At 50.7% G+C, this 25194-nt stretch overlaps 2 protein-coding genes across 5 annotated transcripts in view; one reads left to right on the plus strand and one right to left on the minus strand.

The window, feature by feature from the left end:
- LOC106751718 (autophagy-related protein 16-1) overlaps positions 1-25194 on the minus strand; it is a 498023-nt gene that overhangs the window by 206878 nt on the left and 265951 nt on the right. The window lies entirely within an intron of this gene.
- The window catches only part of LOC106751717, an 84164-nt gene continuing 80995 nt past the window's right edge, over positions 22026-25194 (plus strand). Inside the window, exon 1 of the mRNA XM_014632760.1 lies at positions 22026-22437. Coding sequence (XP_014488246.1) covers positions 22053-22437 — 385 coding nt within the window. The 5' untranslated portion in view covers positions 22026-22052. The remainder of the gene's footprint in view (positions 22438-25194) is intronic.

Raw genomic sequence — 25194 nt, forward strand, 5'->3', positions numbered from 1 at the left:
ATTCCTCTTGTCGCCGGAAGCGCAATTCAGTGCCGAGGCGAGACACGCTGCTTCGGCACACCCTGAGAGGCACGTGGGGGGCCGCTTCAATCGCCGGCCATAATTCGGCGATTCGATCCGGCCACGGGCCGATAAATACAATCTTTGCGCGATTCGATCTAATGTACGAGCGCGGACTATCGAAATCGCACGTTCCACCTGCCATCGGGGATAAAATACACCGATGGCCCTCAGATACACCAATTTCCCCGGTCGTGCCAAAATGCAGTACGTGATGCACTCCCCAGGCAGAAGAAATCTCGTGAAATAAGTCTCGGGGCGCCCGCGGCCATTCCGCCGGCGATCCCCCCGCGTTCTCGCTCGACGGGGGAGCGCGATATCGAGTCGCGATAAGTTGCATGCGGCGGCGCATCGGCGAGTCTTAAATCCGTGGGGGAGAGAGAGAGAGAGTCTCCCTGGTCTCTCCGATGCCTCGGACCTTTCGCACAAGCGAACCAGCTACCTGCCGGTCGTCCGTTCGTCCTCCCGCTCGCGTTTCCCGCGAGCATTACATCGCGCCGAATTGCAGTACGTGCGATACGCGGCGGATCGCTAGGAGGAATAGGTGCCGTAAATAGGTGCGCGCCGTGCATGCGATGCAGCGCGGCCGAGTACGGCGGTAACCATTAATTGAATGCGCTAATTTACTCTCTAATCTTGTGTAACCGTATTTACGCGTAATGGCAGAAAATACGGCCGCGATATTACTCGCGGGACTCGGCGGGTTCCCGCGCGCACGACCGCGAAGGTCGGCGCGTGAGGGCCGCAAGGCGGCTCACCTCACGCCCGAAGAGAGGGGGCTGTTTCGAAGCACCTACGGGAATATTAATTTGCGCCGGGTTTCGCCCGTCGCGCCATCACCGTGGCAAATATCCCGTGGCCGGCAACGTCAGGCACGTAACGCAACGTAACGTAACGTAACGTAATGTAACGTAACGCAACGTAGTATCCCCGGCCATCCGGAGGTCGCGCTTCGATTAATCCCGCGGCGATTTTGCCCGTCCGCTGTGGAAATTTACTTTCGGCGACTTTGCCCGTTCGTGATGTACGACTCAAGTCCGCGGACACCGCGCGATTCCACGCGCGCAACGCCGCGCGCGATCCTCCGGTCTCGCGTGTTTGCGGGTTGAACGTTTCTACGCGCCCTCGGTCGATCTCGTAGCCTGGAAACTTGCGCGTTATTTTTCGACGAGTTACAACACCCCCGGAACGTCCCGTCGAAACTCGAGGAGTATCAAAGAGGGGGGAAAAGGAGGGGCGAAAAATACCAAGGACTATCTTACGGAATGCGTGCGTTTCTGCGGATGGTGTGTTTCGGATTACGCGCATTGCGCGACATTCGTACAACATTATAATGCGTATCGGACCTTTCGAGTTAATAACGTGTACATATCGAAATATGTTGAATATAAGGGGAATTCATGCACATTAACGGCTAATTAAAATTTACGGATATTCGTGATCAACGGTGCGTTAATATCAGTTGAAACCTGCGCCGGAGCCTTTGATGGAGGCGACCTAATGCGACTCCCCGCGTGATACCGAGGCGTATTAAAAACGAAAAAGGATATTAGCCGCGAATTTGGATATTTCGTATCATCATGCGATACGAAATGACCTACGCGTGCGATTTGAAAAATCGAAGGCACGCTGTTTCCCATGCTGCTCCGAATTCGCTCGATGGAACGTCCACTACAAAATGTTCATTTGTTAAGTTAATTACACCAGTTAACGGAATCGTGAGAGAGAGAGAGAGAGGGGGGGGGGGGGAAAAACAGAGGAAGAAAAAAAGAGAGAATCCACGGGCAGGCTCCGTGCATTCCGAACTCGAATTGGCGATTAATTGTGAAAGCGATGATAAACCCGAACTGTTTCACTGAAATTGATCCATAATAGCTCGGGTGCGGAGCCTCGGTGCGTGCGTAACAGAGGTTTCGATTTAAATCGCACGCTAATTGGACACGAACCCTCGGGATCGTGTTTCAGTTTAATGAAATAGTCGTTCGTTCGCGGGATTTCGAAGTGCCGACTTGTTTCGCGAACGCAGAGAGACCCCATTCGGCGCGGTAAGTCGGACTATCAGCGCTCGTCCACCGTTGCGCCTAGAGCGCGAGATGGCAAAGGGGTCGAGGGGCAAGTGAGAAAGAGGAAGCAGGAAGAGGGAGACGAGGGTAGAAGTTTCGACGGAGGAGGCAGTCGACGAACCTGGACGAACGGGCAAGAAAGGTTGATTAATACCCGAGGTATTGTTTTATGGAAATTTCCGGCCGTCAGGGTGCTTTTTATCTTTCCCTGCTCCCCCCCGTCCCTTCTCTCGACAGCCACCGCCATGTAACCCATTAGGGACGAGGCCCCCGTCGTATTGTCATGCTAAGACACCGATTCTCCTTCGGTCCTCATTATCAGCCTTAGCTCCGAGAGGCAAGTTCGTGAGAAAGTGGCGAGGGGGTCGCTCCTCCGCGAAGAATAGTTACTACATCTCGGAAAATCGAGGATGAATTGGACATTCGTGAAGGAAGATCGCGGAAAAACTCTCAGACCGCGATCTGAATATCACGAGGGGGCGGCCGGAGGGTGCGTTTCACGGGCGGAAGCGCATTCGTCCGTAGTGGACGAGCGCCTTCCACCGGGTGTACATATTATCTGTCAGGATAATTGATAGCTTGAAAAGTGAACGATCACGATGTGTTATTATTGTTCGCGAGAGCGCCACGGGTGCGAATGAAACCTTCAGTTTATCAGTATCAACCGCGTCGCGACGTCGCGCTACAGATCGTGTGGTTTACATCGGTAAACAAACGAAAAAAGAAATAATAATAAACACAAACTATAATCGGAAGGGAAGCAGAGAACGTACATTTGGTTTCTTCGATGGCGGGACGCAAATCAACAGACGTATTATGTAACTTTTAACGATAGTGTCGTTATCGTTACGTTGTCGTTGCGCAGGTATAATGTGTGGCGGAAAAGTTTAATGTATGGCGCAACGACAACGCGTAGCGATAACGACACTGTCGTTAAAAGTTACAGAACAGGCCCGCAAGGCTCGTATTTTGGACACGTATCGAACGTTGAATACGCCTTCCTTCTCAAACTGAGAAACAACGTTACACGTGACACTTGCACGGGGAAAAATAATTTTTGCTGGCACGGCAAATTGTTGCTACCTCAAACAGCAAAAAAGGTTTGCCAAGAGTATTAATTGCTAATTATGTCAACGAAATTTTATCATTGTCGCAATGACGTTTTGCTATAACAGCGAAATTACTTTTTCCGTATAATAAATAATTATAATAAATCTGTTTGCTGTCGCTATAGTATCAAACAATTTTCCGTGCCAGCAGAAAATTCTTCTCCGTGCGTTTAAGGGAAACGGAACTTGGGATTAAAAGAACGTACTTAATGTTCGGTGCTTAAAATAGGACCCCAGGCGGCAGCGTGAATTCATTGGCCGACGCAACGATAATCCACGATGAATTACGTAAACTCCAAATTTGGCGAAGGCACTTTCCCGCGACGACGCGGTGTGTACAGAGAGCGGAATAATACGACGCTGCGAATAGAATGGAATGGAATGAATGTATGAAGTGAGTGCAGGAACAATGCCATATAAGTAAGAATGGGCTATTAGGAGATAGTAATCGCGCGTTTACGTAAGTCACCTGCCTTTCCTCCACTTTCTGTGTTTTCATTCAGTCCATCTGCGCGTAACTCTCGGCCACCGGCGAGCGTTCTTTTCGTGAGTTGAGATTTTACGGTAAAGCGTCCCAGTGTCGCTTTAAAGTGCGGAATTCCGTGTCTCTGCCTACTGCGCGCTATTAACAGCCTCGTTGCTGGTAATATATTAAAAAAAAATGTTCGCGCAAGACCGATAATTATTCCCCGCTTAGCGTTTGTACAATATCCTTTATCAACGTCGTGCAAGGTCCTACGCTTTTTCTTTTATTTAGGGCAGTTAATCCCCCTTCAGAAGAATTGATTAAAATTAGAAGAAAATTATTTAACCCTGACTGTAACATGTTAGGCCTACGAGGCCTACACGCGTTTTCTTTCTTTCACTTGCATCGTCTTCCACATTTTATGGAAGATGCTATACCCTACTCATATTCTTATATTACCCAGAAAAAAAGTTGAATCCGTGTGACCATCAATATTATCAATCTGATCAAATGAAATAACTGCACAGAAAAATACCGGATTCAAGTAAATAATTACTCCAATAGCAAATAGATATTTGTATTCGGACCAAGTAAAATTGATTTAATCGAAGTGGAAATTTCCTAAGGAATATTGAAGTGACGATTTACTTGAATCTAGCACTTTTTTCTATGGTTTCCTGACGGCAGCCAGTCTAAAGAAACAATAAATAAAAATCGGTAGTAAATTCAACAATTCGCAGAACATAAAAAACAATGCAAAAGCCCCTGATTTTTACCATTTTTCTCGTGGTGTAAGCCTGCGAGAAAACCTATCGTGTTAATTCGACGCATCTATCAATCATCCAACGAGAATTCTCTTTTTCCGCGGGATTTCGCGGCGAATGTTTATTCACAGGACTCTTCGTTGTATCTTTATCGACCAGCTTCGAATTAGAAAAGGAAAAACTGAACATGTCCAAACATATACGTGTGCGTGAGTGTTCGAGAGGGTTAAGCAAATATGCATTCGCTTAGCTCTCACTCTCGCGTTTTCGATTCGCAACGCCGCATTCCGCGACTCGGCTCGATGCGACGCGACGGTGCGAAATTTCCGCAACGCGAGCGTACTCGCGACTCCGAAGCGCGCCGCCGTTGGATCGTTTTTTTCTATCACAGCACACGCCGGCTCGAGAATCGCCGGGCGGGGCGACGAGCTGCGCGCGAGCAATGAACCGGAGCCGAGCTGATTTCGCATTTGCCGCGGATGAAGGAAGGCTGCGACGGAAAACTGTCGGCGAGATAAGTCTCGCCGTGGACTCGCTATGGTTCGAGGGAAATCCGCGATGTCATTAGGTGTGCTCGCGAGCGCGAGATAAACGCCGCGCCGATGAGAATCCGATAAAGCCCGTTTCGGTCATCGCCGGCAAGAAAATCGAGCAGCCGAGAGAGCGAGAGAGAGAGTGAGGCAAGAAGCGATGCGGCGACGACGTCGAAACCGGCGTGACCGTGCGCGATATTCCGGGCGATTTTGCCCGGGTAACGAGACACGCCGGCCGAGATTAATCCCGACTCGGGAGCAAGGACGGATAAATAAACCGGCCGAATGACACTTGAGACAGCTATCGGTAGCGCCGAAGCGCGTACTAGCTACCGTACGACGCGCGTAAAGATAAGGGGCAACGTGAGAACGGGTTGCGGATCGATCGATATGAAAAATCGTCCTGGCGATAAGGCGGGCAGGCCGGTCGCGCGATTTTAAGAAGAATCCGCGCGCTATCGAGTTCATCTCGATACCGGGAACGATCACGGGAGATCGCCCTTACGCGGGAAAACGCCTCGGTCACCGGCAATAAGGAAGTCGACCAGATTCGCACCGTCGTTAAATTAATCATTTCCGCGGAGCGGTTCGGCGCGCCCGTAAAACTCGCGCGTCTCCGGGATTACGGAGTCGCGGCGGCTTTCAGAAAGGAGTTCGGACCGGCGCCGCCCGAGTTCACCGACCCTTCGTCCGAAATTCGAGTAGCCAATGCACACACGGCCGATCGAGGTCGCGGCATGCCGTAATCGGTGCACACGCGTACACGTGCACGCGTATGTCGTTCGCAAATGAGGAGACGGCGTTAGTGGAGATCGCGTGTCCCATTGCATCACCCGGCGGATCGTAAATTTCAATCCGTATCGGGTGGAAATTAGCGATGAAAAAGAAGTCGACGTCGGATCGAGAGACAATTGAAGGGAGAGAGAGGGAGGGGAAGGAAGAGGGAAAGAGCGATCCAAGAATCTACCTGTAAAGCGAAGCTGAAAGGCATCGTGTAATTGGCATCGCCCGCTTATAATTAAATCGCCGTTAACCGGCTTAACGAGATTTCGAAAACGCTATGAAACCGAGAACACGGCCGTGTGAGAGGAGTGGCGTCTCTGCCGATGACGCACGGGACTGCCGGGAGTGCTGTCGAGAGAGGGAGATGATGAGAGAGAGAGAGAGAGAGAGAAGGAGGAAAGAACACGGGGAGGGACGGCGGCTCGATCGTTAATTTAATAAATTCCGCGATGCGATAAAGGTCGACGTGGCAATGAAATGGCAATTTAAGCAGATATGTATATACGGTCGTATGCAGGCACGCATCGTGGAAGTAAGACGGGATACTCTCGTCCGTTCCAGCACTCGGTGCCACAGGTAATAGAGACAGATCCCCGCCGGAGAGAGAAAGAGAGGGGAGAAGAGGGAAAGAGAGAGAGAGAGAGAGAAGGTCTCTCATAGGCGGATATTATATTTTCTCACTGGGCGCCACGAGAGCATCGGCTAACAACACCTCGTAATTTCGCCCGTCGCAGCGCCAAGCGTTCACACGCTGCTCACGCGTGTGTCGGTTTCTGCGAGAGCGCGCGCGCGATCCACGCACCGTGTGAGTAATTTCCATTGCTGTTAAGCCAGTAATATATCATTCCCGCGAGTTTTATGGTACCTACCGACCGATGATGACAGATCGCCGATTGTGCCGGCGCGTTTACTTTCACGCGGAACACTATTGCTTTCGCGTACTTGACCGAGAAGCAACTTCCGCGGCTCGTCGATGCGTGAAATCGTAATCTTATGATGTATTCCCAATCACACCGTACAGCCGCGATTTTTCCTCAGATGTACCCCCCCCCCTCTCTCTCTCTCTTTCGCTCTCTCTTTCTCTTTCCATCGTGGATTCCGCTTGAATGTAAAAACGGAAAGTGGAATACATGCATTTGCAAAATTACAAATATAATAACCCCCCGTAACTCTCTCCCTTTTCTTCTTCTTCGATTGATTGCATTTCTTATGTAAACTATGACACGTAAATGGGAAATCTCAGTGGCGATAAACGTCTACTCTTTATCAATCCATTTATCTGCCTCTATCTTCCCCGGTCTCTCGGGTATGTTTTAAAATTAAACGGATCTCGTGATCTTCTTTGATATAGAGCTGTTGCGTAATATAAGAGAGGGAGCTCTCACGGCATTACGAGTGGAGTTTTAAGAAAAACTCGCGTCTGGGATGAAGCTGCAGCAGTTTGAAATGAATAGGTAGCGCGGCGGGGCAGCGTTACGTTTTTGTTCGCTTTCGGTTCTAGGCGTGCATTCAGAACACGTTGTTAGCGTTAACAGTGCTCTCCCGCCATCGCTCTTTGCCGCTCGATCCTCTCCGGAGAGTCAATTATGCCGTTTACTCGAGAGTCCGAGAAAACGATAAAAAGATGCTGTTAGGACTAACACCATCGCCCGCGGATGGCTCGGCATACGTTTAAGTGCGGTATCCGCGGGATATACCTGCGCTCCGGAGAGGTCCGCGACGGGCAAAAACCGCTGCGTACACACGCGGTTCCGCAAAATTAAATTTAACGCGGGCAAAAAGAACGACCGCCGGCGGAGCGGCCGATGAACGGAGCGGGGCCGGGGCGGTAAGGCGATCGCCGAATTTTACGATCCCGCGTCCCCGTGACTCGAGAACGTAATGTCGTGGAATCAATCTCGCGTCGCGCGCGAGAGCTCTTCCGGGGAAGTGTTCGCGGTGCGCCGACGGGAACGATGAACCATCGATCTCGCGCGGTCGGAGTTCGGCGCGGCGTTGTAATGGCGCCTCGTCGGTTTTTGCCGGCCGGTGAAAATCTCGCCGCAGCGCCGGACGGTCGATTAACTACCGTGAATATATTGTGCGTAACGCCATGGCCTTATGTGTCCGCGTAATTAGCCGATCTTACCGCGCGACCGGCGCTAATGAAGGATGTATACGGATATATGTGCGCGCGTACGCGCGTATGTATACAAGACTCCGCTACTAAGTATCCGGGGATGACTAATCTCCGCTTGTGCCTCGTTGACCGATCGTTATGGCCCGGGTAACGACACACGGCGTGCCTTCTTGGTTCCCTAACGAAGAAGAAAACGACCAGCCAGAAGAAACGCGAGAGTGCGAGAGAAAGAGAGAGAGAGGCCGCCGGGGAAGAGATGCCAAACGAAGACGCATCTCCTCCTCGCGCTCCCCTCGGGAAAAACGCTTAACCCCGCGCGATCGTATGATAGAACTAATCGCGTCCGCATGCCGGTAGGATCGATGAAGCAACGACGATGATCGACGATCGATCGTCAACCCTTAATCACCGTCGGTGAATCACGAGTGACGTCAGTCGCTGCGAAATCCGTCCAGGGACCATCCTTCCTACCCTTACCCGCCCCACCTGCGTTCTCTTCCCGTTCACCCTCCTTGCCTGGATCGTTTGCCTTCTATGTCTCGATGGAAAGTTCGCGTTGAGGTCAACGAACGAGATAAATCCGTCCGTGGAGACATTGATTATCATTTCGTCCCTTATCGACGGAAGTCGCTCCTCCCCGTGTCAAACCCCGTCGCTCGTAAAATACGGATTACGATAACGAATTACGTATGAGCGACTCGCGATATCGATGGATAGACGGCGGGGCCGACCCTGTTCCGGAGGGTCGACTGTGCGCTTCAAAGCGGTGAGAATTGCAAAAGTGAACACTCCTTCTTGATCAGGTAACTTTCACCGTGACGAAGATGCGGTATATTTCACGCGAGATTGCGCTCGATATTAATTTCGTAACGAATTATATCAAACGGCGTCGTAGGAATGTTGTGTCTTCACTTTACGCACAGCCAATCTTGCGGATATTGATTCGCATGAGATGAAAATAAGAGAGGTGAGAAAAGTCGACGAAAATGGACAATCACCTACTGGACGCACAAGTGGCGCCGAGTATGCTCTTTTAATTCCGACTTCCCCGCGTTTTTCCTCATACGTAACATCGTTTCATCTCGAGAAGCAGAAAGACGTACGGCTGAAAAGTGAATTTGGACGGATGACAATAGACGACTAAGCACATTTTGGTTGAAGCAAAACGAAACTTCCACTTCTCACGTTCCAAATTTGATTTATACAACCGGAAATTCTTTTCTCTTCAATCGAGATACATTTAGCTGTTTGTTAGCATAATATTTTCTATCCCGGTAGCAAAACTCTTCCTATTTTAATTACGAATAATTTAGCCATACCGACCGGATTTTCCGTCGCAACGAATACGTAGTATTAACGACGGCTTCGTTGCAACAGCAGAATTATTTTTCTCCGTGAATCGAACTCTCCCATTATTCAGTATATTCACTGTATTCAGCGTCCGAAGTGCGTCCGGGGCCGAAATGCGACGTTTCGAACGAATCGGGTGTCTCTTGTCATTCATCGTGCGTAACACCGCGCTGTCGTGACTCCGGTGAACCACGGGGAGCGAGGAACGCCCCACGGAATTTCTCACAATGATCGTTACCGACAGGAGGGTCGAGCGATCGCGCGCGTTGCGACGACGGACTTATCAAGACCGTCAGCACCGTCGTATCGGGTCAAAGAAGTGGGGGGGACGAGAGAAATTGTTGCCGGGGATAATCGGAGAGAGAGGATTTCATTAGAGGAGGAAAGCGTCCTCGCAGAGGAGGCGGTGGTCGCTCGGCCGAGAGAGCGATCGTGTAAAATGGAGATGAAAGTAATACCCGCGAAGGCAGCGGTCGCGAGGTGGATAACTCGCGGGGATCACCTTGGCCAAGACGGAGGAAGAAAGACGGCGCGCTGGCTCAATGAGGAGTCCCTGAAATTGTTATAAATCATCGCGGACAGTGGCCGCTAGCTACCGCGCGGCTCCGTTCGTTACCATATGGGAAAATAATTTATTATAATGAACGACGACGAGCGGGAAGGGAGGTAGGGAGCTCTCTCGCGCCACCCGCGCGAGCCGCATATTCGCAGAAATCGGATTTCGCGATGGATCGCTTCTTACACGCGGGTCCAACGACCTTGCGACGCGAAGGATACAACGGATACGGCATGCGCGTATATGTGTACGAGAACGCGGAGGTAACGGTGAAGCGTTTAACGGCGGGCGGCGCGCTATGCCGAACCGCGTGCGTTTAAGTGGCGAACACCAGCACGCGGCTCACTTTAGAGCGGATAATCAGGATGCAATTAGATATGCGATTTCCTCAGCGAGCCATCGGGATGTGGGAGTACGTGTGTGGACTCAGACGCGCCGTGCGCGCGCCTGCATGCGACCGATCGGCTCAACTTCAGTGCGGATTTCATTATTGCGGAAAACGCTGAGAGTAGCGAATTTCACACGCGCGCTTTCCGATTAGCGCGTGTCCGATACACCGATGAAAAAGGGACTTGAGAATTTAATTGTGAAATATCGGGTTTACGCTCGCAGAAATAAACGTTTACTTAAATACGGCGAAACCAAATGTTATCCCTGACAAATGAGCTAATTGATAAGAAAACTCCGGTGCATTTCATCGAAGACGTATATTTCCGCGTCGCAGTCGAGTTTTTCGTCTAACCGATGAATATCGAAGAGAAATTTCGCAGGAAACGGTTTACCTCGCGAAATTTCGATTTATTTATTTTTTTTTTCTTTTCTTAATGCGCGGTTTAACTAATTCCTCGTTAACTGGGACTTCGATAAAATGTGATTTTTCCGTCGAATCCGTTATACATGCACGCCGCAGATTCCGAGGTAATTATCGGTTAGCCCGTATATGTCGTGAGATGTAGACATCTCTTAATAACGGTATTTATTCATCGACTTGAATGTCGAGCGCCGACAGGATTATTCGTAATAGGGGACAATCCGAATATGTTTCCCACGAGGAGAGACCGCGCACGCACGCGTAACGGGCCGGCTGATTGGCGGTCGGTATCCTCCTATTTGCGAAACCAAGTTGAGTTTGATCGGTCGCTATATCTGTATATCGGTCGCGCAACAACGGGCGGAACAAAGAGGCGAATAAGAAGATTGGCCGCGGATGCGAGCGCTTACGTAATCTCGCTGTCAGAAGTGCGAGTGAGAAAAATATGCTTCCGCGAGAAGATGGATCCGATCGAGCTCTCTCGCTTAACGTGTCCGCCGAACTGGGTCGCGCGCCTTCTGGAAGCCTGCGGAAGCGGGAGTGAAGGAAAAATTTGCATGCGCGATTTCGACGCGCAAACAAACAAGAGAACGCGCAGTTTTACTTCGGCGGACGTCGCGCCCGGTAAACGGAGCGAAATTTCAGCTCGAAGTCGCTTAAATCGCGAACGCGCCCGACGACGATTTGCTCTCGTCAGGCGATGCATCGACGAGAAGAGAGAGAGAGAGAGAGAGCGCACGTGGAGTTTCGCAAGCTCATTTCGGCGAAGCAGAAGCGACGCGCGCCGGTGTTACCGGGGGGTAAAAATTCCACTCGTGCTTATCAGGTAAAATTGAACGAGCCGATATACATAACCGGCCGGGCGTATAAGGAAAACGGCAAGAATTAATAAATGATGTACCCGATAGTACCATCGAGGCCGCCCCTCGATGGTGAACGCGGCTCTACATGTATTTCGTGGAATTTGTTCTCGTTTAGGCGACGTGCTCGCGCGAACACGTACGTGTTACGTGAACATGCAACGCGGCACGTAAATACCGCATCGTGTACGTAATTGTAATGTAAGCGCGACACAATATCGACACACACAGAGAAAACTGCCTGTGAATTAGGTAAACATAATCATCTGTCTTCCGGCTTCTCAGATCTAGTAATGTTTTTCTTATCAATTTATGCACATTTTAACCCTTTTAGTGCCGGGCGAAAAAGAGATGCTTATGCGAAGATAACCGGCCGATTTTATTAGGATTTGGTAAAAGGCTCATAAAAACCAAACGAAAAGCAATATTTAAAAATTATTTATTTTAATTCTCTCGTAATGAAATTAGACTATTTATAACGTATTTTAAATTTATTTTGATAGAGATCTCTCACAATGCGAATAGTAAAGCGCTACAAGGTGCGGGCCGATATATCGGCTCTGGCACTTCTCGCCGGTGTAGCAGGAGCCGATATATCGGCTCCCGGCACTAAAAGGGTTAATATATCTGTAGAAATACTTAGTTTTGAATGTAGTGATACTTCAAATTGTAAATGAATTACTGAATATAAGCGTAAAATTGTCCCAAACTTAAGAAAGTATTTACTAGAATTATATAATACTTTTTTTTCCTCCGTGTAAATTTAGATATTTTTTTGTCCAGTAAATATAAAAATAAATTCTGAAGTTAAACTTTAAAAACAAATTCTAATATTCTAAAAATATACTTTGATATTCTCAATTTATGCGTTTAATACTTGCAATTGTTTTAACAAACATAAGTCTACTCACACGGAAGAAATATCATACAATACATAGTCAACTATATTTCCACTTCTAGTAAATATTTGCCAAGAAGTATTGGAGTTAATCATTTTATTTGGATCAAGTAAATATTGCTTGGACAATATAGAACTTTTTTTTGTTTAATATATAGAACGTTGTTCGGGCGGGACACACGGGGAATTATGGACTCGCGAAAAGCGCCGAGTATCGCGCACCACGGCGCAATTATTGTCGACGCGGGCAGTCGTGACAAAAAAAAAAAAAAAAAAAGAAACCGGAGACGCACCGATCGTCATCGTTGGCGAATTTGCTACTTTCAAACGATACGCGACAGATGGGTATACGGGACAGATAGGTCGCCGAAAGGTATTTTAATTGAATGTCACAGAGCGGGCGAATTCCGGGTAAACTCTGCCTTCGGTAAACTTTGCGCGACGCTCGCCGATAACGATTTCCCTACCGCTCAGCAGTCGTTACCGCTCCGCCCGGAAGACACGAGTCGCGGAAAAGCTTTCAAAGGAGCTCTCGGGGAGAGTCTCGAAGCATCATAGGCGTTAGAGGATCGATTCCCTTGGAAGAGTCAGTCAACCGCCGCTTAACTAAGGAACGGCCGGAGCGAGTCGGGCGGTTTGGTAAATCGAGCGTAGTGAACTTATGTTCTGCACGATCGAGAAAGTAGTTGTCGTTGCCGCCGCCGTCGTCGTCGTCGAGATTTACGCCCGACGATCCAACAGCTTTCGTCGCGGTTATCGATCGTACACGAGGTGAGTTAATTGCTAACCGGCTGCCTCTCCCGTTCGCCCTTCCCCTCCCCCCCTCACTCTCTCTCTCTCTCTCTCCATCCCTTGGGTGCCCTCCGCGCATCTCGCAGCGATGCGAGTCCGCTCCGTCGCGTTCACATGCATCGTTAATTAGCCCAGCGTCGCGACAGTGAGTAACGCGACTGTAGGAGACACACAATGCTCGTTTGATAGATCGCCGCGTAACGAAAGAAATATTACGTAATGTCACGCCGCTAAAACCGGCGGAAGCGGATCATACGGGGGATCGCGTCAAACTGCATTTCTCGGCGATTTATCTTCAATCAACGTCTCTCTCTCTCTCTCTCTCCCTCTCTCCCCGCTCGCTCGTCCGCACCGAGGAGAGTGCAGTAAACCCGTGCAGCCGTGCGCGAGCGCAACTGCGAAGGCGATGAGCGCGGAAAGCAACGGTAATGACAATCAGAGAGCGGTAGTTCCATTATACGTGCGTAACCGTCGATTCACCGGTAGACTCGCGCAGGTGTCCCACGACCTTGCGCGACTGCCTGCGTCCGGCCGTCTAGCGGCGGCATATTTCCACTGCTCGCGTCCCCGTTCCGCGCGCGTACCATTTCACCGCGGGCGTTTCCGCAAAAATCCCCCCTCCCCTTACCCGCGTTGCACGCTCGGAAATGAGCGCGGAGGATTGATTTCGTACGACACGACGCGAGCTCATGAGGCGGAAAATCCAATAGGATCCATTTTTGCATGACGACGACGATGCGCGCTCGCTTCTCCTTCTAATGCAGACGCGTCGTTCGAAGGAAGAATTCGATAAAACGCTATTCAGCAGATCCGACGTGCAGACGCAGGTTTTCAGCGCGTGCGTGTGCGCACGTTGCTCCTCGCCCGGAGGGATAGATATGCGCGGTACGACTCGAATACTGGATTGAAACTAGTGTAACCGAGCTAGCCGAGGCGCATCCCCCGAGAGAAAGAAGGGGACGGGGAGGAGGGTAGGGAGGGCGAGGGAGGAGGGGAAAATAAAGGAGTTATGAGGAGCCAGCACGCCCCGCGCGTTAGCCTCTATGCAAATAAACTGCTTCACGCAACCGGCGAGATATAGAAAGGGTCGAGCTTGCGCGGATCGTAATGCCGCTCCCAGCCTCGTGACAAGATCTTTTATCGCGATTGAACGCACGAGTCGCAACACGCCACCTTTCCTGCGCCTAAGCGATAAGAGCCGGCGAGAGAGGACAGAACCAGAAAAGGCACGGCACGGTCGTGGAAACGAAGCGCAACACGAAGGCAATAGAAGGCCTGGAGGCGCGACGCACGCCGCCGGGGGGACTGCGCGGAATGAGAGGGTACGAGAGTTGGGCCACCATCAATCTCTCGGCGACACTTCGCTGAAACCCTCGCACGCTCGGCCGGGAGTGAGCCGAGCCGCGGAATGGAGCGAGATAGTCGCATAATGCGAGCGAAGTTTAATTACCGCCACACCACGACGTAGGGCTCGAAATCGCCCGTTTCTCCCTTCCTTCGTCAACGGATTCATCAGCGGCCGCGACAGTTCCCCCGGCAGGGCCAGACGTGAGAGATAAACGGGCGATAGCCACGTGAGGGAGTCGAGAGAGAGAGACGGAGTAGGAGATAGAGACGTGTCATCCTTAAGTCGCTCGTCCGCGAAGTTCCATAGCCATAGGGCTTTTCTGCGATTTGCTTTTCTCTCGTTTCATCTTTCCAACCGTCCCCCGAACACTCGCGCGAGCACACTGTGGCAGCTCACCCGTTTCGCCGCTCTTCTTTCCTCTCTCTCTCTCTCTCTCTCTCGTCGTCCGTCCCCTTCCGCCGCCCCTACCATCCGCTTTCTCGTGTTCCATCTAATTCTCCTTCCAGCTCCGTTCCATTCTGTTCGCGCGCCTCCGTCTCGCTCCCGCCGAGCGGTGTTGGTGTGCGCGGCGTTATGGATGGTAGTAGGTACCCACTTAGAGGCACAGAGCGCAGCCACGCATAAACCAGTTTCCTGGTTATCCGACTCCTCGCATTTTCCTGGTCGACGCATAGCGCGTCGAACCCGCACGGAACGTACCATTAACGGAGGCTTCCTCGGCTCGATTCCGCGGGACTCGCGCAGCGCTGCCGCGATCGACGATCACCGGACCGGTTGCAAACCGGTGGTGATGCCGTGCGCTTAAAGGCCTGCCGTATCGCTTTAAAGCGACGCTCGGTGCACGGCTTTCAGGGCGACCGTCCGCACATGTCCCGACGTCGAGCATCGAATAATTACGTAACGAGCTCCCCTACCCTCGGCTAAGCGCGCGGTGCATATGTCGCGATGATCGGCCGAGAGAGACGTTATCCGTCCGTCCGTATGGCAGGCGCGCGCGCGAGCCCGGGATTCGGAGGTTGCCGCGGGATCCTCGACCGGTAACACGACGATCGACGCGCCGACTTCAACGGGAAGAAACGGTTCACGGGGAAACAGACCGAGAGGAACCAGGTGAGAGAGCACCTCCGATCGGGGTGTTCGCGAGCAGGAATTATCATTTATAGACGCGTCTCAATCGTTTAATCCAGCCCGGGAAACGGCTCGTGAGAGGCACGCGCTTCGAGCACGCGCTTCAATGGGACGTTTCTTCATTCATTTATTTATCAAACGGGAAAGACCCCCTTTTTTTACAATAGACAAAGACGCGTTGCTGGTGCGCGCATACGTAGATTTGCGTGTATAGAGATGCATTTTAAGTATAACTTAGGATAGAACAGCGGAAAAAGTCGAGGCGCAAACAAAGTTGAAGAGTTGTGATGTACACTCACATGACGCGACCATGAAACACTAACATCAACGCAGAATAATAACGAACTTAAGAAAATTATGAAGCGAGGTAGCCGAGTACAATGATCAGGCGCTTCACATGTACGTGCGAATTAAAGCAGACGCAACGGAGCGTATGAAATTATTCATTGATATGGAAAAAAAGTCACAGGAAGTCAGATAATGACAATAATCGAGTTATTCGCATGATGGGGCCGACGCAGGAAAGATCATTTCTAAATAGGCGGGAACGGAAGAGCGGAACAGTTCGGAATGGTCTGAAGTAAGAATTGAATATTTAATGTTTAAAAATAGATTTGGAACAGTGAGTGTTGCAGTTTGTGACATTATCGGCGCGGCCATCTAGTCACTTGAGTCACTTTTTCTTAACAAGTTACTAAAAAAATCAATACCGTCGAGAATGGGTCGTTAAATGGGCCGTTTCTTTCCCGAACCGCCGTCAAATTTCTAAAATACGGACATTCTATATATGTTTTTACTGGTCTGCTATCGATTGTTCCGGAAACTTATATTGTATCGTTCGAACCCTTGGACTTTCCTTGTTACGAACTTGTAAACAGTACTATGAAAACCTCGCTATATAAGTCAAGTTGTACCGAGATAAATTTGTGAAGGTAAAGTTTTATACTTTTTTGTCGAAATGCCCTTAGTTGCTCTCAGAATTTGAGCAATATGTCACTTTTGGTCATTATTTCGACGTCTCGGAGGTCATTTTCGTCACTTTCTGCTAAGAAACAGTCACTTTTTTTATCCCGATGACAGGATGGCAGTGCTGAATTATAAATTAATTTTTGGTGTTCTCCATGAAACATACAACTCCTGTCTCCCCTCCTATTTTTTTTTCTACAATGAGCTGATAATGCTCACATTGTGAGGCCCGGGGATTAGAAACTCCCAAACTGCGCGCGCGCGCGCGCGATAAAGTGGTACGGATTAAATCACTCGGCGACTCTCTTAACGATGCGGGCACCGTCCATAAATCTATAGAGATCTTACGGTCGAACGTATCGTGTGCGTCGTGAAGGAATCCTCGACACGGTACGCTCACGAATGCAACACCCGTGTAGCCCTCCGCATAACTTTGAAAATCCGCTTGACCGAGAACGAGTATCGAGAACGGCCTTACGCCGTTATGTGATAAGTCGTGTGTCCGTTAATGTGGTCGGTGCGAGTCACTCGCTCGCTCACTCGCTCGTGATTCACCTTGTCGTAACCCCGTAGCACATTTGGCAGCTGACCGAGGAAGCATATTCTAATTGGCCGATCGGCCTGGTGGGTTCTCACGACACGCCGGCGTGCGTGTGTGCGCGTGTGGAGAGTAGACGAGAAAACGGCGGACGCCCGGTAATCGACCGGTGTTTCAGCAACGCCCGGCGCAACAAACCCAAGAGGAATAAGTGCTGGTTATCCGTTTAATTTCCATAAGGATCGCTCGGGCCCATCCGGGGGCCCGGTTGATACAAGTTGATGCACGTAGCCGGCGCGCAACGCGACGAGCTGCCGTGCGCGCGCGCGTGAGAGACCCACAATACGCGCGCGGCATTGACGCTATTGCCGCCGATTGCTGCTGGTAATTATCTTATCGTGCCGTGTGATCGTTCCCCTTACACGTATCGCCGACCGTCGCGGTGTCTTTATTAGTAATAACTAATATCGGCGCGTTAATAACCGGCGGAACGTTACACATAGTACCGGGTGAGCGCGTTCGCGCGAGAACGCTCGAAGAACGTTCGCGCGAGGCCGAGTTCGCCGGCCGAGAGAGCTCTCTTCGATAGCCGGCGATGATCGATCGTTTCCGCGGATTCCCCGGGAACCGGCCGCTTCGTCGTCTCGGACGTGCAATTTCCCCGAGCGCGCGCGAGTTCGTGAAACGGGACAGTCGGCGAGACACTGTCGTTGGCCTCTTTATTCGCGCTGGGAGTTCGCGAGCGAGCGGACCCGCCGAATTGTGGGCCAGCGCGAAGGCGAAGGGGCCATTGGGTCGATCGGTGCTCAAGGGCGGACGGATAGCGGCCGGCCACGACGAAGCGCGGTCGTTTCCCTGCGAAATTCCGCGCCGCGAGAGATTGCCGATTGCGATTGAACCCGATGGGACATCCAGGCACCGTTACTCCGCCATGGTGACGCGATGGTACAGGCACCTGGTACCGAGCGTTCCCCCTCCCTCCCTCCTTCTTTCTCTCTCCCCGGCCGTTCTCTCTGCCCCCTCCCCGCCGGGGCTGCCTTTCTTTCTTTCTTACGTTCCTTCTTTCCGTCTTCTCTCGCCGTCCCTCTCCGGCGTTCCGCGCTGGAAGCACTCCGTCGGATGGTCCGAGTGTTCCCGCGGAGAGACACCGATACCCTGGGTCGCGTTGTTCACACGTGAACATTCAATTTTGCTCTCTTTGAAACCCCTTCCTCGCCTCTACGCTATATTCGCGCGCGTCCTGCCTCTTACTCTCCCTCCGCGCGCGCGCGCGCGGATGAACGACTCCGCTTCAGAGGAGAAACGCTCTCGGTATGCGTACGTTCTCGCGACATAATTACTATTTACCCGACACGCATCATCGGCTCATTTCACGAGTCCTCCACGACCGCAACCGACTAATGACAGAGAGAGAGAGAGAATATCTCCTCCGTCCGTTTACTCCGTCGCGTTCCTCGCAGCGAGTAAATTATTCTCGCTACTCGGGTGTGCACCACGCGTGCCGGTCCCCGACGTGGATCAGCGGGCCCTCATGTCTGTATCCTCCGTGAAAAATCCAACTCCTTCCCTGCCACCCCACGTGTGGTCCGTAACACGAGCGAGCACGCGGTCGCTCATCACTCGCGAGTGCAGAAACGGTGCCGCTCTCACGCTGCTGGCGGAAGCGCGCCGTCCGACGAATTCATTTCGTGGCGGACTCGCCGGGCCCCGAGGCGACCGCTCTCTCGCACCTCCGTTATGTTACGGAAGAATTGGGCGAGACCCATCCACCGAATCAGCCTGAGGGACGTGCCGTGTTATCTCGTGCGATTGCACGGAGCCATTACCGTGCGTAAAGAACGTGTTTAGTTCCTCACCTGTCAGATCTGCCTTCCCCCTCTTTCCACCCGGCGTCTCGACTGACAACGCGCGAAAGAGAGCATATTAAATAAACGATCACGGGAGGCCGTGCGTATTCTGAGAGAGCATAAGAGGTTGGTCGAGGGGCTAGTAAATCCTTGTCAGCGTATGACTTAACGGCTAAAGTGTCACGGCCGGCTTACCCGGGACATAATGTAAGTGTCATCGCGCGAAATAGACCCTCTCGAAGGCGCGTACGCGAAAGATCCCGTAGTAGGTGGGCGGCAGCAGGTTCAGGGACCGCTGTCAACCGAGTTCGCCGCTCTTGACACCTTAAAGTGGCATGACTTCACTGATCCGCCGAGAAACGTAGAAACGAAAAAGGGGGGTAGCACGGAGAGTTCTGGACGGGGGAAGGTAGTCGATCAAGAGAAAGAGAAAGAGGGAGGGAGAGATATGATGAGGAAACGAGGTAGGGGGAGGTGGGGGGAGGCAGAAAGAGCGAAGGAGCGAGAGAGAGCGGTGTGTTTTCAATGGTGTTGTACCGGCGATCGAATTGTGCGTACCGTTCTGTCCTCCTTAGACGGCAGCGGCCTCGGTCCCCTCCGGCAGACGTCTTCGGTCGCTCGAGGAAGAGGCATACGCGCGGCCAGGTGTACACAGTGCCTAAGAGCCAGTCGGCCGACATAGTTATATCCCCAGAGCGCGCGGCGGCCGCCTCCTCCTCGCATTACACCATCGCGCGAATCGTGTGACTCCGTTCGTGGTTAAACGGCGCCGTACGCGCCCGCGATAAACAAAAGTAATCGGTCTTCTCTTCCTCCTCCGCTTCTTCTTCTTCTTACTCCTGCTCCAACGGCGCACCGGCAGTCGCACCACCGAGGAGGATCGCCGGTTGGCCCACGTTTGTGTGTACCGTTTCAGCATTGTGCGCTAACAGCCATTCTCTCTCTCTCTCTTTCTCGTCGCGGCGATCCCGTGAGAAAGGTGCCCGTGGAATTCGCCTTCGCGCGCGGCGCAACAGTGCGGGATAGAAAGCCGAATTGCAGCGTGCAATATCGCGCCAACCGGCGATCCCTGCAAATTTCGACGGCGATACACACATCGATCGACCTTCGTCCGACCGTGTTCAGCGCCGCTGCGCTGTACCAGGTATGTTTCGCTCCGGTATTCCGGCCGAAAGCTTTTCGCCCAATATAGTGTACATCGGTGTAATTATTTTAACGTGCTGCCGCCGCTGTTGCGTGTACGTACGGAGCGGACTCGAAATCGATGCTTGTATTTCGACGCTATTTTCGGCGGAACCGGGTACGCGCAGATTGCCGCGCGCGGATCTCCCTCTCGATTCCGCGGGGTCATAGTGGTGCGCGAAAGTATCCGGCGATTTAAATTCCCGCATATGCGCGCACCGCGCTGTTTGTTATTTATTGCGCGGTGTGCGCGGCGCCGGTATAACGGAAATATGAACGATTCGCTATTTATTGCCGCCGCTCGAGAGCTGCGCGCTTTTTAATATTTTAATCGCCCCGCGGAATTTATACCGCGATCTCGCGCAATAAGAATGTCCCCGCGCCCGTGCAGTTATGCGCGAGTCGGCGGATTACAGTTACCGCCTGTCGACGAAGTTGACTCTATTGTATTAAGCTGACTGCGAAAAACTCGGCGGATCCGTCGTGATCGCGCCTCTCCGCGGAGAAACTGGGGGGACTCGTTACGAAAACATCCTCGCCAGGTCGCGTTATTAGCGCGGACGAATCTTGTTTTCCGACGCGCCAATTCCCGTTTTCCAGCAAGAGCAGCGCGACACTTGACCAACGGCGATACATTCCATCCCGTTAATCTCGACTTCCGTTAATTCCTCTTTATCCAGTTCGTCAGAGCGCCGAGACGCTCGCTTAAGTAATGAAGGAAATTGCCCGACGACGAAGAAATACGCCCGGGATGTTTAATTCCGTGCGTAATCCGGCTTTATTTTGCGTTTAACTCCGGAGAAAAGCACTATCATTAACCGCTATCATTCATAAGTGTAACCCCGTTGGAGCTATCTGGAGCTATTTCATATGCTCCAATTTCTTTGCGCCTACCTCTCCAGCTTTCCTCTCAAGTTTATCTCGCCAATATCGTAGCGTGGAAGCTAATTAAATATTGAAGCGAAATTGCTCGACGTGAGAGGCACTCGGATGCTTCGACGTCGTAGGCATAATTCCAAAAAGTTCAAGAAGGACGCGATGATTCGCCGGATTCTAGGCCACATTCCCGAGACTGGGAGGGGGGGGGNGGGGGGGGGGGAGGTAATGTCAGTTTCTCGCGAGAAATATACTTCTTTATATTTCTCTATTTTCTCGATAAAACCCAAAGCCGGTTATACGTAAAGTCAGGTCTTATATATTTAAGGTAGCTTTAATCGTTGATCTTCAGATGATCTCTAGCCAATGAGATAAAGTTTGTACGCATTTGAAGATGAACTTTAACGATCTTAAATATACACTGAAAAATGAATTTAGCTGCATCTGTCTGGCGGTGAACAACTAAGCACATTTTGGCCGAAGGAAGCGGCATTTCTAATTCTCATAAACTAAATTTTGTTTTCATAACCGGAAATTTGGCTCCCCTCAACCGAGACGCGTTTGCACTGCAAATCTAAACGTGCGAAAATGGCACATTTGGCTAAAGCTCTTCTTACACTCTTTCTGCCGTCTTAGGTCACGTCATTTGAAACGTTTAATCGTATTAAATTATAAATTAGCACGTCTCCAATCGTTAAATGACGTGATTTGTGAAAATGGCAAGAAATGTGGTAGGAAAGCCTCAGCTAAAATGACATAGTTAACTTTGCAGTGTGGCTGCCCACTGCCAGGCAAATCCAAATAGACTCATTTTCCACCGTACGATCGAATTACTCCGCCTTCGACGGTCAGCGCTTGAAAGGCAAATTTCAAGCGTCGGCATCTTGATTTGGATTTCCCCCGGACGAGAAAATCTCACAATCTCCTTTCGTTCTGTTACAGATCACCCACGCGTCCGCGACCATTCAGTGCGACCTGAGCGTTCGATCGAGACAGTACTACGATGACGAGACCGTACGACCGTCGGCAATTGCTCGCGATACTGTTGCTGCTGCAAACCGCCTCGAGACACTCGGTTCACGCGGTCACCGCGGAATCGACGCACGCGGTCGACCTGTCGCCGTCGTCCGCGGTACCGTCCGGCTTCTCCGGGCCGGACTATACCGGCCCGTCCGCGGGTTCGGACGAGTGCGATCCCGAGATGGTTGGCTTCGAGCTGGTAACCGGCTACGTGTACACCGCGCCCACGAACATGCTCGAGTCCATACCAGGCACGTTGATGCTCACCGACTGCCTGGAGACCTGTCAGGCAAACGACTCCTGCCAGGCGGTCAACTACGAGACGGGCCTTTGCGTCCTATTCAGCTCTAACGCCGACAGCAATCCAGGTAAGATTGAATCGTTATCGTATCTACCTAAAGACTGTAGTGAGAAGCATCGACTATGTATATGCACGCGGGATGCGCGCAGACTCCCGGGGCTACCACGTCCGCGATGGTTGCCCTTACCGCCTTTCTTTTTTCGCTTCCTCCTCTTTTCTCGGCGTCTCCTTTTTCGTTCTACGCGAGGAGAAATAGAGGGAAACGTTAGCGGGACGTAAGCCCCTTGATTGCCTTATTACGCGGATGTTAATTAAGAACGTCCTACAATCTCACGGCGGTGGAAGGGAACGGTTTCTGTGCTGAGCGCGGTTCCCCCCCCCCCCCCCCCNCCCAGATATTTCATGTCGTTACGATAATCGTGAAAGTGCGTCGGGAAATTGTACGACGTACCATCCGCGGCGAGAGATTGAAATTGAAATTTATTATATCGCGCGGGGCATAATATCGGGACGAGATGGTAGAATCGAAATAATTGCGAGTACATGTGTATATATAGACACTTCCTAATAATCTGCTGGCGTTCGAGAAAAACGGCGAATAGATTGCGACAACGGCGAAAATACGAGAATGTGGACTCGCAAAACGCACGTTGCAACCGCGACATTTCTTGCAACGTGCGTTTCGCCATTCTTACGGATTTACGAAGCGAGATATCTCCGAGTCTCTCCGGCCAACACCGGAGACGGTAATACTCCGGAGTGAGGTAGGGGAGATAAGAGAGACGCGATAATCTTTCTCGATCTGTTATCATTAAAATTAGATTTCCATATGTACGTGTGCCGGACGAGCGAGAGAGCCCCGAGGTCCCCGGGCATACATTCGCTTTTTGTTGTTTTGCACAATTACGGCGCTCCGTAGGATAACCGAAGTTAAAATCGTTTCACATCAGTCTCAGTATGAACATTTTGTGTAATGTAAGGATCGCTTTGGGCCAAGCGCAATCATTTTCTGTACAATGCCCGCGGTACCAATTGCCTTGATCTACCGGATGAAAATAAGCGAAACAAAACATGCAAAGCATAATACACGGTGTCGTCCGGTACTCGCGCCGGTGAGAACCGGGTCGGCGCTCTTATCGCACGTTACCTCGCGTCATTTTTCCCCCGTCTAATTCGTTAATTAATGCATTAATAATGGCGAGATATTAGGGACAAGATGGTCCCGCGAGTCGATCCGCGAGGATTCCGCAAGGTGTGCTGATTTCTGCTCGCGCGAGATGTAATTAAGCATTCAATTCGCGCCGTGTTGTTCTCGCGTCGCGCGCGCGCGTCGAAAGATTTAGGGGCTCCTATTAAGCCGTCAAAACACACCTGCGCGAGTACGTTAATGTGCGTGTAATGTGACGCGGGAAAAATATTTTGTTCACTACGTCTTGCGCGGAATTAAATACGACGGACGATACGACGGGAACAGTGCGTTAGTTCGTAAAACGCTTTCCTGTATTCCTTTTTTCACGATAAAAGAATTAGTCCGGATCACCTTGCTGGCGGGCGCGGTAACGCGCTAACTTTTCGGTTAACAAAAGTTTCAAACTAACGTGTAATTTAAATGAAATTTCCCCAGCCGCGGGTGAATCAATATCGCATAAAAACGCCGAGAATCCCGCAACGAAGCATGCAATAATCATTACCATCGAGCTTAACAATTTGTCGCAGTTATTATTATCCTTTACAACGTTTCGGTTTCCATTTTTCCCAAAAGTATATATTGGACATTCTCTTTAAAGTCATTTGTTACACTGGCATTTAACCGTGCACGCGTGCGCTTTATATAGAAATTATCTCTTCCACGCAGGGAATATTTTAAAATAAATATGCGAATTTATTAAAATGCAACACGCGAAATAAATACAGAGCTCGCGCTAAATGCAACATTGCGATTGAAATGCGTAATTTTAAGCCGAAATGCCGCGAATAAATCTCCCGGCGCCGTACCATCGAGGTAATATCGGCTCCTTTCGTGAATAACGCGAACGGGTTGGTCGTTTGTGTGTTCTCTGGCAAATATCTCCGGAATTGCACACGCTTTCGCTCCCTGCTTCGAATCTTATTTAAATTTTTGTAGAGCGCGAAACAGCTTTCGCACTTTCAGTACGGTTGATTTTTCTACCTAGAAAGAGAGGGAGGAAGAGAGGCCGCAGCCGCGAAGCCACATATTGGGTGTCGCCTGAGATACATTCTTTCTCGAGTATTTCTTGACCCATTATTTTCCCGTCGTTGTTGAATGCCTTCGCGGCACGTACGCGAATACGTCTACCACTATCCGAGGAACTCGGAAACGTTCCTTCTCCAAAGTCTCGATGAGAAACCGCACATATACGCACATATCGCGATAGAAATTTATCGTCGTTTCATCGTGTAACCTTAACGTCGAGAAACGTACCGATGTGTCGCCCGAGAGCAGCGAATATAACATAAGTTTGACAAACACTTTTCGAGAAATTGGAGTCCCTCTACCCGGAATAGACGTGTATAGCGACCTTTTTTTTCTCCCAATAAGTGCTTACGACCGGAGGGCTCGTCATATAATTCAACGGGGAATGAGAGCTATTGCAATTTTCGGTCGGTATGAAATTGGAGGGCGGTTTAATCTTCCGGCCTGGACGCGAACGCGAGAGACGTGAAAGGTTTAAATATACATTCCTTTGTACATCATATCAAAATAAATTTCTCGTTTCCATAAACGTATTCCGCGCGCTTTGCATATAGAAGACCGATATATATATATATATATATATATATATATATATATATATATATATAT

The sequence above is a fragment of the Dinoponera quadriceps genome, unplaced genomic scaffold, assembly GCF_001313825.1.
Source record: "Dinoponera quadriceps isolate SergipeBrazil2010 unplaced genomic scaffold, ASM131382v1 scaffold399, whole genome shotgun sequence".
Classification (NCBI taxonomy): Eukaryota; Metazoa; Arthropoda; class Insecta; order Hymenoptera; family Formicidae; genus Dinoponera; species Dinoponera quadriceps.